General features: G+C 40.0%; 1 protein-coding gene across 1 annotated transcript; it reads right to left on the bottom strand.

Annotated features, from left to right (window-relative positions):
• Positions 1–791: 791 nt before the first annotated feature.
• LOC109079069 (rho-related GTP-binding protein RhoE) lies at positions 792–10,160 on the bottom strand. Its single transcript, XM_019094246.2, has 5 exons — positions 9,835–10,160; positions 9,603–9,690; positions 3,624–3,733; positions 1,386–1,520; positions 792–1,112 (listed from the first exon to the last, which is right to left on the bottom strand). The coding sequence occupies exons 1-5, from the start codon at positions 9,982–9,984 to the stop codon at positions 864–866; spliced, it is 732 nt and encodes a 243-aa protein (XP_018949791.1). The 5' UTR covers positions 9,985–10,160; the 3' UTR covers positions 792–863.
• Positions 10,161–13,774: the final 3,614 nt, after the last annotated feature.

Raw genomic sequence — 13,774 nt, 5'->3', positions numbered from 1 at the left:
AAACACATCCATCACGCACTTCAGAATGTCAAACATTGAGTCATCCGACTTGACAACCTTCCAGTTCTTTGGTTTTTCTTTTTCGGTATCCTAATGAACCATGAAGTGATTATGAGGAGTTGTACAGATTTCAAATATACCAGCGGCGTATCCATGGTGACAGTTTTAGCTGAGCTTAGCATAAGAAAACGAAAACCACGCACACACACAAACTCGTGCTCTTGGTCTACAGAAGGAACAAAACAGACCAAGGAAGAATCGAAGGAGAAAGTGATCTGTAACCACAATGATAGACTCTCATTTCATATCCTCGTTTAGCTATGCAGACTCAAAAACAAAGAAGCGATAGTTGTCCTTATCCAAAATTTCACCAATTTGGAAGTTATCTTCCCCTTCACTTTTCCTTCATGCGTCTTTTAATACCAACCGAAACGTGCATCTTTTAAAAATAGCTGTGAGCCAAAGGTCAGTGGAACTCTGGACTCAATGATTATGTTATTCTACTTCCTCCATCCTTTCCTGCAGAAGAAGCTTCCAAAAGGAATCCTTCAGAGAGGAAGCAGCTTCACGTCCAGGAGCAGGAAGGAAGGCCTCCCATTGGCCGAGAGGGTGGTGACATCCTCCTGCTGAGTGGATAAGTTTAGGAGAGGTGGTTGGGGCCTTAATATGGGTTTATGTCCACAAGCTTGTTGAGTTCTGGCAACAAGTGGATCCCTCAAACCGGAGAGACCTTCAGGCACATCAAGCAAACACTCCCGCTCTACACTTTTGCTTTGGAGGCAATTCCAGACCTTTCTTGCTTCCACAGTCCACCCTCACCGTTTCCCAGAATGAATCTTTCCCCCCGAACTCCTTTCATTACATTACATTACCGTGCAACTCTTTGCTTTGTCTTTGCGTAGGTCTGTTGCCACGGCAGCTAGGTCTGGTCGACTGGGCATATGCGAGATACGTTTGGTGGAGCGTGCCGATTTGTTGCGCTTGATGTTTTTGTTGTTCTTATTTACACAAGCCAATGTTGCGACATGGAAAATGTCCCGCACACTGTTTTCTGACTGCACTGCGGAGCATTCGATATAAGGTGCGGATATCTGCTTAGCCATAGCTGAACCCTAAAATAGAAAGAGAGGATAATGAGCTTTGATATGAAACAAAACCAGCAATTAGAAGTAAAATCACAATTAGTAGTCTAAGATTACCGCTTGCAATTTCATCAAAATTAAGTTTAGATTTGTGCTCAGGAAGATTTTGATCTTTATCACTCAGACATTTGATGCATGGATTAGATTAGTAACCTAAACCATTGCAATGTTGCCGAACTGCCCTTGCTGATTAATGTAATTACTGGTAAAGTAAAAAGATGGGTGTTTTTGAGAACCGCTCACCTGATCATATGACACCGGTGTCTGTCTGTGATTAGACAGCTCCACCAAAGTTGTGAGGTCCGTTCTAAGGTCTGACTTGCATCCGACGAGCAGCATCTTTGTGTTGGGACAGAATTCCTGGATCTCCCCTTTCCACTGTGAGAGAATTAGACAAAACCAACAGGGAAAGATAAAACCATTTGGCCTTGATCCACCCCTGTCTGAGAGAGGACAAAAGACTAGAACAAGTGTTTCCCGTTCCCATTTTCTAAGTATATCACGTTCCATCCCATCCCTTTTTTTCCACAAGAGTATTAATCTTCCTTGCTACAGGTGAGGGACATGCTTCCTGCGAGGATAAAGCCTGCACTGTAATGACTGCTTTTCAGGGTGTGTCTCTGTGTGTGCGTCTTCCCAACAATGCTACAGGTGATCTGCATTCCTTTCCTTCCCAAACAAAGCATTTTCTGTGTTGGTGTGGCATAAAATCACCAGAGTTAATCTGGCGGGAGACAGGCGGGTACAACACAGTCATACGATTGTTCACAGGAACACGGACACCCTACATTCCCTCATTCCCATGATCCTTTTGTGCTCACCTCTGGCTCCTAGGGGCCTCAGAGTCCTGGAAGACAACACTAGCTTATTCCACCAGGTACCCACATGTAGCCTGATCGTATTTCTGATTGTGCGACCTAGATCTCAAACACCCGGCTGTACTTCCACTCACATGGTCTAGTTAATCCCAGTATGATACTATCAAACCAGAGGCCCACCCTAAATGAGTGAACCAGAGCCACAGGCCATTCCAGACACCTGACCCCAGATTGAAAGTCTACAAGAAGAAAACCAACCCTACTAAACAAAGGATGACTTTATTGGGATGCAACAAAGAGTGGGTAAATCACAAAGAAGTTGTAGAAGAATTTCTCTGAATCACAGGCAAGGCATTTAAAAGTTAATTAGTCTGTCAAGAACCAGAAAGTTCAAGCCTACAGTTTTGCCCAAAATTTTGTGCACCACATCCGTATTCTGCCCTCAGATGTCAACTGCTTAGACACTATTTTTTCCCCTTTATCAATAATTTAAAATGTGTCTCCCTAAAATTTGATTTGGTGTTGGGAATGTTGTTAAAGAACCCAACCCCAGTCCTAAAATCTGATTGGTTGGTGGGAATTTTCTTAAAACCCCAATCCCAGTCCTAAAATCTGATTTGTTAATGGGAATTTTCTTCAAGACCCCAATCCCAGTCCTAAAATCTGATTTGTTAATGGGAATTTTCTTCAAGACCCCAATCCCAGTCCTAAAATCTGATTTGTTGATAGGAATGTTCTTCGAGACCCCAACTCCAGTCCTAAAATCTGATTGTGTGATAGGAATATAATTCCAGGATCAATTGTGGATGTTAATATTCAATATTATACACAGGGTATATTATACACCTGAAATGTTACATAAGATTAGTGATTCATATTAAGAATGTTGCCGTAGATGTAAAACAGAGGTTGGTACATTATTGCATATATGTCATCAAAGTGGATGTTAATCAAGGAATATCCTACTTGTTAAGCTCATATTAAAGGTACAATATGTAAGTTTTTTTATTAAAATTTCCAAAAACCACTAGAACTAGACTTGTGTACTTACATTATCCCAAATGTTTCAAAGAATGTTTAAATCCAGAGAAATAAGCAATTTTAACTAGTGACACGGACCATGTCTATAGTGTAATTGCGTCGCCTGCCAATGACGCCATACACCATCAATTTCCGGTTCTGTTTTGTAGAAAACATGCAAACACCAAAGACGCTTTCATATGTTGTGCGTTTTAATAGACCAGTGGCGACTGCACAGAGTAGTTTTATAACAGAACTTTCAAATGTATCTAGGATGATAAAACAGCGTTTCTTTTTTCCCCACATACACACGACCGGAAGGAGCGGAACGGTCGACTGTGACATAATAAAAGCTCTGCTGTTTTTGAGCTGTGTGTCACGCTCGTTCAGCGGCCTCGTTTCGCTTCGACGGCTTTCAGCCTTACCCTGCTTCATTCTACTACATTAATAAATCATTAGCTCAACCATGAACATGATTTCTGCCCGAGTCCTGTCGGATTTCATCGGCTGTGGGGATGAAAACGACAACTCTCATGATTCCACTCTTTGTTTGTTTTGAATATGCGCCCTCTAGCGGCGGAAAATTACATATTGTGCCTTTAAATGTGTTAAATCAATTATTACAGGTTGGAAAAATGTTCACCTTCTTTAGGACACTGTCCAGGGTCTCTGGCCGGCTGATGTCAAAGCATATGATGACGGCGTCTGAGTCTGGATACGAAAGCGGCCTGACGTTGTCATAATATGGGGAGCCTGTGAAACAAGAAGGAGGATTGGTCAGGAAGAACAAAGTTCACTTGAACACAAGCATGCACAAAGAACTAGACAAGGATAGTGGGTCTGTCTGGAGGGCCGTCAATATATTACTTAACCTCATTTAACTTTCACTCAGCGACGCAGTACAGACAGTAATTTGAAAGCATTCATGAATTTTTAAACCACTGAAGCCACTTTTCAGACATACTAAACATGAAACTTTTACACATTAATGCACACTTTTGCTTTCAGAAGGAATAAAGCCTTTAAATAGCTTTTTACTTATAAAAAAAAAAAAATCTCAGCTCACAGAACACTTCCAGTTCTTTGTCACTGTTGCAATGCTAAATAATTGATAATATAATAAGCTAATTCTTCAAATCCCTTACTCAAATAAAAATACTGATGCTTGCCTTAGTAAACACACTGCTAATAACAAGACCCTTCCCAGATGTAGCATTTCCCTCCTGGCTAAAACTCTGGAAATGTTTTTCTCTGCGAGGACGTATAGTCCAGGATTTACTCTGACAGAACGAAGCATTCCCGCCCACCGCTAACTCTGCCAGACACGCTATGTACAATCCACACAAGACAAACACATTTATAATGTGCCAGATTCCAGGACAGAGGTGGTGTTTATGAGAGACAGAGGGAAGGGAGGGCTGTTTAGTTTGACAGAATGATAATTCCCAGTGCCAGAAGTTAAGTAGAAAAATGTGAAGTTGAAAACACATGCAGCCACAGGACTTTACAGCTCACATTCCAACTACAGCTACAGGCCAAAAAACAAGAACAACTTGGACAACAACGTTTCACATGAGAGGTTTGATAGGGACAGTTAATTATTTAATCTCTAATTTGTAATGTCAATAAGTAACTACAGTACATCTGTATGTAGATCTAATTATCAAACTTATTTTGAATTTACAGCTTTTGAATAAAGTTTGTTATTTTAGTGTACATATTGAAAGGTGATGTATGTGTGTAAATATACTTTTGTTCTGAAAAAATATACAAAAAGTAACATTTTGTTGTTGTTAGTGTGGTATTCAGCCTTTTCTGAGAGACACACAACAGATGCCCACTCACACGCATAGATGAAATATACACACTCTCTATGGCAACCCTTAGTCCCCCACCCTACCACACACAGTTTTCTCTCTAAAGCTTTCATTAAACACATTATTTTGTTTCTCTGTCCAATGCATGCATACTAAACGCAAACCCTGCTGTGTGTGTGTTTGTACAATATTTGTGTAAATAATAGCCAACTAGAATGACACACACACACTTGTGGAACACCATAGCCATCACAACACACACCGCATTCCATTATGTGTGAAGGACCCCGACAGCTGATGGACTCCCCGAGGGTTTAAATGCTACTCTAAACATGTGACCATGTAAAAGCACACACAGTAAAGAATTCTTGGACTTTGTGGTGTTTTTGGCTTGGATCCCTCAGTGTCTTCCTAATCTATATCAAAACAAAGCAATAAACAGACAAAATTCTCTGCAAAGTACATTTAACCCCTAAGCTAAAATGTTAAAATTCATGCTTTGAAAAAATTGCTAGCACACCATTACAAACTTTTAGAAAGTCTTTTCAAACTCTACATCAGTACAAGAGTTCCTCCTGAATTTAATTTCTTCTTTGACTAACAAGGTAAGAATAACTTCAGAGAACATAACGGTTCACATGGCGCTTTTTTCCCCTGGTAGCCTACCACACAATAGCGGCTTTGTGGAGTACGAGAAAAAACCTTTCCTGAAAGGAATGCGAGGCATGCAGGCCCAAATCGTCAAGGTTAGAAATATGATCCGGGCGAAAAAAGTTGACCAGCTTTGAGGAGTGGGTTTGAGAGAGCCTGTCCCAGCAGGAGCCCATTGAAATGATCCCGGGAACGTTTTGTTTTGTTAATGACATCAATTGATTAAGGAGGAAGCAACGTCTTAGATGGTGCAATAGCTGAATGAGATGAGTGATTTTTATTTACATGTTATAGTTGAATGGTTTTTGTTTTTGAATTTGACAGTGAAGATTATTATTTTTTTGTTGGGCAAACAATTTTAAGAAGTCATCTATTAGCAAACACTTTACATTTTTCTTTGATTTTTAATAAAAATGAAACTAGATTGGCCAAACCTGGTGTAACTATGCATCTTTGTTTTCATTTTTAATAAAAATGAAACTAGATTTGACATATTGGTATGAATGGTGTTATTTTAATAGTGATTTTTGACCGTAAATGGCCACTTTTCAAGATCCAATCAAATATCAAGCCAAGCATTTTACTATTTCCCATTTACTAGTTGATTTCAAGGCTTTAGGCTCAGTGTTAGAGATTCACATTACTTTTCTGTGAAGAAATATCTATTCTGGCTTTCCGCCCACAACCTCAGCAATCTGATCAAGAAGTTTTTGAAAAATTTCAGCTGCAAAAAAGTGACATATCACAAGGTCACCCTATCAAACTTGCCAATTCAAAGACACCACCCAATCGAACTAGACTATGTCATGACAGCATATCCATCACCGGCCCTAGAGGAGCAAGGAGATAGGACACTTGAGGAACAATGGACTGAATTTGGCACTATAGTTAACCGAAACGATATGCTTATTGTAAAATCTACAACTCACAAAGAAACAAAAAGATCCCAAAGTAGAGTGTGCGTATATTGATTGATCATGGTCTGACTGGTGGAAAAGGAACCCTTTGAGACAGGCATGTCAAGATCTTGGCTTCACATCTGCAGGGGGTTTCTGGTCAATATGTGTCTGCAAGAGTGAAGCTGGGGGAAGGGGTCCGATTCCATTGAGGATTGGCTATTAAGGGATATATACACATATGCTCATGGCCATCAAGAAGATCAGAGAGCATGCGGTCTCTTGTCTCCGGTAGGGTGTTATCCTGAAACTTGGCCTCTTGTGTATCACATAACACACAATACATGCACATACATACTTGAGTTTCAGATTTAGAAGGACTTTCTAAGCCCTACAATCAATATACATGAGAAAAGCCTAATGAAACATGCATGCAGCAGAATGGCAGCAGCACTCTGACATTGGAATAATGACCAAAGAATGCTCAGTTTTTCATTGCCATGAGTGGGAATCATTTTAACAAACAGAACAATGGGCAACAGAGCTAAAAAAGGTGTTACGCAAGACTTGAGCTCAATCAAAAGTAAAACAGACAAAAAGAAACACAATTGCATTCCCCTCTTTTCTATTCAACACAAAAAGTCTCGGTCCTACTCTTTCGGAAGCGAACTGTTTCAGTTCCGAATGGTACGCATGTACTTTACTGTATCAATGGGTTCCATGGCGGATCAGTGACGGATGCTGCCATCTGTATTGTGAATGGGGTCGTGACTCAACAGCTGATTGGTGGACAATGACAGGAGCAGCCAGCCTGGTTGATGGGGGTGGCAGCTGTTGCAAACAAAGCAGCACAAAGAAGAAACTATCCATTCGGGCAATTCTAGGAACAACCTCCAGAGACTGTTCAGAAACTTTCAAGACTATTAATTAATAATTATTCAAGGGCAAATACCCAAGGTTTCCTAGTCCAGATGTCTATTTCTTTCATTATCTGAAATGTGCTCAGGTGTGTTCAGAACTTGTTAAATCCAGGACTTAGGCGTTTGAGAGGAAAGACCGCGCACACACTGGGGAGACCTTGGAGGCTGGCTCTGACAAAATAACTTACACTGTAATGAACAGAAGGCTGTAAGCCCACACCCTGACACAAGCAACTAACTACATATCCAAAAGCCAGTATCAGACAGGCGGCCCTGCTCGCAGACACCCACCGCAGACATCTGTCAGCCGAACACACTCCTGTACCTACATCACGAAACAAACTAAACCAATATTCATTGAATTATCATCAGATATAGTTCTAGTTTGAGCTTTAGGGATATAGGAAATGATTCTGGATTTAGGCTTTAACTCTAGATTGAGCACTTGGTTCACAATTTATTCAAGTGCTTCCAATTTAGGACAGACTCTGATTCAGGAAATTAATCCAGATTGAACACATGTTGTAATTTTCTCTCAGGATTGCATCACATTCCCCTAGTTTTGGGGAATGGTTCAAAATTTTATATTTGGATTCATGATGTAGATTCAGAAAACTCTACATTGAGAAAATGTGAGTTTTGACCCTAAACTTAGATCTAGGACTGATTCTACTATGCAAAAAAAAGCTGGTGCCAAAAAATTGCCAAGCTGTTCACAAGTATCAAGTTTTGCTGCTAAAGCTAGATAAGAAGCCTAGACCTCCAACATACCAGCATTCAAAACACAGCATAGGCTAGTGACCAGCTGTACTAGCGTTTTAGCAGGTCAAACCAGCACATGGTTCTTGATTTAGGAAATTACTCTAGAAGAAATGGATCCAGATTGAGAATATGACACTAAATTTAAAAAACTACTTGAGATTTGCAGACCCTGCTGAAAAGACCAGCTTAGCTGATTTAGTGTAGCTGACCAGGCAATTTGCAAAATGTAGCTGGTAAAATTGATTAAACATCATACCCTAGCATGATGGCTTAACATATAATGGTGAAGGAAATATTTAGCACATAACTTTAGAAATTCAGACCACACACAGCAGCAAACAACTTAAACCCCCCAATGTATTTTACCCCAGATCATAGCTAAGCTCCACTACTGGTCACTGTCTAAAGCAGTCTGTCTGGCTGGATGCTTTACAGGACCAATACCCTACATTCAGACAGAGTGAGCCAAGACCCCACTCTCATTTGCCTGTGTGGACACGGTTGTTTGGTTTTGTTAAATGTGTGAATTGCAGCAAAACCCCAGCTGTGGCAACAGTTTCCGTTTCATTTGTTTATCCAAAACATCACTTACAGCAACATTCCCCGTGATGCCATCCTAACATTCCTTAAAAGTGAGGTGTCTGTGGATCATATTCCACAGATGGGTGGAGTGTGTGAGAGTCTATTAGCAGGGTGTGTGTGTGTGTGTGTGTGTGTGTGTGTGTGTGTGTGTGTGTGTGTGTGTGTGTGTGTGTGTGTGTGATTAAATGCTTGGCAGGCTCTCGTACTGACTCAACCGAGAATCGCTCAACTGCTCAGAAAAATAAAGAAAAGCCATTAAACAAACCCAGATTTCCTTCAGGCATAAACGTAAGCTCTAGCAATCACATCATTACCCTGCACAACACAATGATGCATCAAAATAATGATATGTTCACTGGATTTATGAAGAAAGACAACAAGTCTGGACATGTCTTGAACCAACAGAATGGAAATGAACTAAATGGAAATAAAATATACTAAATGAGGAACGCATAAAGCAAAACAATCACTGCATAGGTCAAACCCTGACTTTTTAAATTGTAACAAGGCCTCTATTTACTGACTGCACTGTATATTAACTCCACAATGTTCATTACAGCATTATAGTGCATATAACATAAACAGTTTATTTACTCTGCGTATCAATTAAACTATTTATATACACTATAGCAGGGGTTTTCTGTGATGCTACTGAATTATATTTGGATCTAAAACACATTATATAATTATATATCAACATAAACAGCTCCAACCAAGTCTAAAAAAGCTAAAGTTCAGCATTAATATATTGATAATGTAAATATATGCATAGCATTACAGAGGAGGTTTAACATGCATCACTCAGTTTTATACAGTTTTATAAAATATGTAACAAGGAGTCCAAGCTCTGGCTCTCTACCCACCAAAGGGTCATATGAATGGTTGAAGACTCCATACTATAGTTTATATATAGTGTACTAATTTGCACTATAAAACGCAATTCAATCTAAAAGATCCAGATGCATATAATACAAAAACGTAATTTGAGACTCACCTGAGGTGTCCCACAGGCTGAGCTCTATTCTCTGCTTGTCGATCTCAAAACTTGCTGTGTAATTCTCAAACACAGTGGGTACGTAATTCTAGGAAAAAGACACATGTACGAAAATTACAAATAAGACTAAACAAGTCTATTTTAAGAACTTAAAATGTGAAAATGAATGCACATGCTACAGAACTACATCGTAAAGCGCAGTTGCGCACCCACTGGATTTTACGCATCTCACCTCTGGGAAACAGTCCTTGGCAAAAACGTGGAGCAGAGCTGTTTTCCCACACTGACTGTCCCCCACGACCACGATCTTACATTTGAGGCTCTGACTCGGATCCATTCCGGGCTGAAGGGACAGTTTCTGTATAGATCTTCTCTCCTTCATTGATTGTCTTTACGCGCAAGTCCGAGGAGGCGCACAACGGAGAAGACGCACATAAACGCACAGCTTTCTATAATGACTCTGGAAAGGGTGCGGATTCCCTCTGCCCGTGTCCTGATCTCTCTCTCTCTCTTTCTCCCTCTCCTGCAGAGATATGCATCAACTGCTTGAATTCCAGCCTTCTCACTTTTGGGGTATGTGCTGTGTTTTATATGAGCCCGGTAAACCAATGACTGTCCTTGAAGACACCCAGAGATCCTCCCCTTTTCTTCAGTAGGGAGAGGGAAAGAGCGCACCACACAGGCCTTAATAAATATGAATTTGCTTCTAGCTCTCTGAAACTCAAAGTTCTAGTGACCAAAATAAATCAATAAATAATAAACTCTAATACATTTATAAATAATAAACTGTTCTACATTTTAAATACAAATATTTTTGGTTACTTTATATAGTATTTTATACCAGAAACATTTCAAATGAGTGAAATCTATAATACAGTATGCTTAGTTTACAACATATCTTGTCCAGAATTTCCGTGCTGTCACAAATTTATTTTCAAATACTCCATGTACTTTCTCTCTTAGTAAAATAATTACAAAAATGCTTTTTTTTTAACGTGAAGTAATCAAATATAAATTGATCACAGGAGCAGGTGTATGTTTAAATCAGGCACACACACAGACACTAAACTCATCTGGACATGTTGGACATAATATCATTATAATGGGGGGTGGGGGGGTACTGTAGATAGATAGCTGGATAGATAAATAGATAGATAGATAACTGTTTTTCTGTTGTCTTCAGTTTATAGAAATCATTTATTCTCTGTGCAGATACACAGCCGGTATAACAAGATCAGCTCTGAGAATCTGCTCACCCACAACCCCACACAAACCCCCGAGGCCTGATGACTGTAGCTTCTGATTCCTCTGTGTGTGTGTCGAGGGAAGGTCATTGTATATTGACACACACATTCTTTCAAGTTTGTTCTGTGAAATGAGAACAAATATTGACCCAGTGTATTGCTAATAATTTGAAATCTACCTTGCTCCTGTATCCAGTGGTTACCGTATGAAACTCCTCGTCTGTAGCGTCCATCACACAACTGTAACATCTCACGTCGCTCTGTGAGGTGAAGCGGTGTGCTCTGACCCGTCTCCGCACATCCCAGCTAAAAGATCATTATATGCGTCAGCAATGGCGCTAATTAAATTGTGATTTTGGGAGTCTAACAAATCTACCTACGCACGCGGTAATGCCATGGCCGTATGTTCTTCCTGCATGTCAAATGTCAAAGTCTGAGAGAACTGAAATAAACCCATTTAACTGTCCTATATCCCTTCTTTAGAAAAAATGAGTGATGCTAACCCAACATAAAACACACCGCTACAATGCTAATGTGTTCTGATTTAGTTCTAGGGTGTTGCTATGTGCTTGCCATGGCGTTGTCAGCTCATTCTGGGTGTTTGCTAGAAGAGACCATTAACGCAAAGTATTAACAATAATAATAGTGAGGCTTAGCACAACACAGTATTCAAGCACCGCTATAATACTGAACAATTAGCACAATTAAAAGTTAATGATTAAACAACTCCTGTGTGTCGACTTTGTTATTTGTAAACAATTTAATATCTATATATGTATAGTATCAGATAATGTTGATTAACATCACTGCATTTTAATATTTTTGTAACCCTGCTTAAAAAAACAGCATATGCTGGCTAGGTATGTTTTTATGCTGGGATGATGGTTTATGCTGGTCCTTTGCTGGTTTATGCTGGTCCTTTGCCAGCACACGACCAGCATAAACCAGCAAAAGGACCATCTTAAACCAGCAAAGAACCATCTTAAACCAGCAAAGGACAAGCTTAAACCAGCAAAGGACCATCTTAAACCAGCAAAGGACAAGCTTAAACCAGCAAAGAACCATCTTAAACCAGCAAAGGACCATCTTAAACCAGCAAAGGACAAGCTAAAACCAGCAAAGAACCATCTTAAACCAGCAAAGGACAAGCTCAAACCAGCAAAGGACCATCTTAAACCAGCAATGGACCATCTTAAACCAGCAAAGGACAAGCTTAAACCAGCAAAGGACCAGCATAAACCAGCAAAGGAGAAGCATTAACCAGCAGAGGACCAGCATAAACCAGCAAAGGAGAAGCATTAACCAGCAGAGGACCAGCATAAACCAGCAGAGGAGGATCTTATTACAGCAAAGGACCATCTTAAACCAGCAAAGGACAAGCTTAAACCAGCAAAGGACAAGCTTAAACCAGCAAAGGACCATCTTAAACCAGCAAAGGACCAGCATAAACCAGCAAAGGACCATCTTAAACCAGCAAAGGACAAGCTTAAACCAGCAAAGGACAAGCTTAAACCAGCAAAGGACAAGCTTAAACCAGCAAAGGACCACCTTAAACCAGCAAAGGACCATCTTAAACTAGCAAAGGACAAGCTTAAACCAGCAAAGAACCATCTTAAACCAGCAAAGGACAAGCTCAAACCAGCAAAGGACCATCTTAAACCAGCAATGGACCATCTTAAACCAGCAAAGGACAATCTTAAACCAGCAAAGGACCATCTTAAACCAGCAAAGGACAAGCTTAAACCAGCAAAGGACCACCTTAAACCAGCAAAGGACAAGCTTAAACCAGCAAAGGACCAGCATAAACCAGCAAAGGACCATCTTAAACCAGCAAAGGACCATCTTAAACCAGCAAAGGACCATCTTAAACTAGCAAAGGACCATCTTAAACCAGCAAAGGACCATCTTAAACCAGCAAAGGACCAACATAAACCAGCAAAGGACCATCTTAAACCAGCAAAGGACCAGCTTAAACCAGCAAAGGACCAGCTTAAACCAGCAAAGGACAAGCTTAAACCAGCAAAGGACCATCTTAAACCAGCAAAGGACCATCTTAAACCAGCAAAGGACAATCTTAAACCAGCAAAGGACCATCTTAAACCAGCAAAGGACCAGCATTAACCAGCAAAGGACCATCTTAAACCAGCAAAGGACCATCTTAAACCAGCAAAGGACCATCTTAAACTAGCAAAGGACAAGCTTAAACCAGCAAAGGACCACCTTAAACCAGCAAAGGACCATCTTAAACCAGCAAAGGATAAGCTTAAACCAGCAAAGGACCACCTTAAACCAGCAAAGGACAAGCTTAAACCAGCAAAGGACCAGCATAAACCAGCATCCCAGTGTCAAAACATATCTAGCCAGCAATCAACGCTTACAAGTTCAGAGTGGTTGCTAGTGTTGCTTTGTGGTTGCTAAGGTGCTCTGGGCATTCTAGGAATTTTTATAGGTGGTTGTTTACTAGCCAAACTAATACAACACCGCTAATGCTAAGTATTATGCCTAGCAATAATAGTGAATCTATAACATATTCAAACAACTATATACTGAACAGTTATCACATTTAGCATTTATTGATTAAACACAACTCCCGTGTGGTTGACATCTTAATCTTATTTGTATCAGTATCAAATAAGGTTGATTAAGATATGAGTGCAATTTAATATTTTTGTGTACAAAACATTCATTGCAATTAACTTACCACCACAATGCTAACATGTTCAGAGGGGTTGTTGCTATATTGCCAGGGGATTCTGGGTGTTTTATGTAGCTATGCTAACAAGAGTCTGCTAATGCTAAGTATTAGCAATAATGAAGTTTGAATGATTTGATTGTGACCGTCTGCTCAATTTAAACAGCCTTATGGTGGTTTTATCACAGTAAGCGACTTAAAACCGTCTCATACTGTTATTTGTTTGTTTACGTGGC

This window comes from Cyprinus carpio, chromosome A22 (assembly GCF_018340385.1).
Source record: "Cyprinus carpio isolate SPL01 chromosome A22, ASM1834038v1, whole genome shotgun sequence".
Classification (NCBI taxonomy): domain Eukaryota; kingdom Metazoa; phylum Chordata; class Actinopteri; order Cypriniformes; family Cyprinidae; genus Cyprinus; species Cyprinus carpio.
The sequence above is the reverse complement of the archived record's forward strand: the minus strand, read 5'-3'. Positions and strand labels throughout refer to the sequence as shown.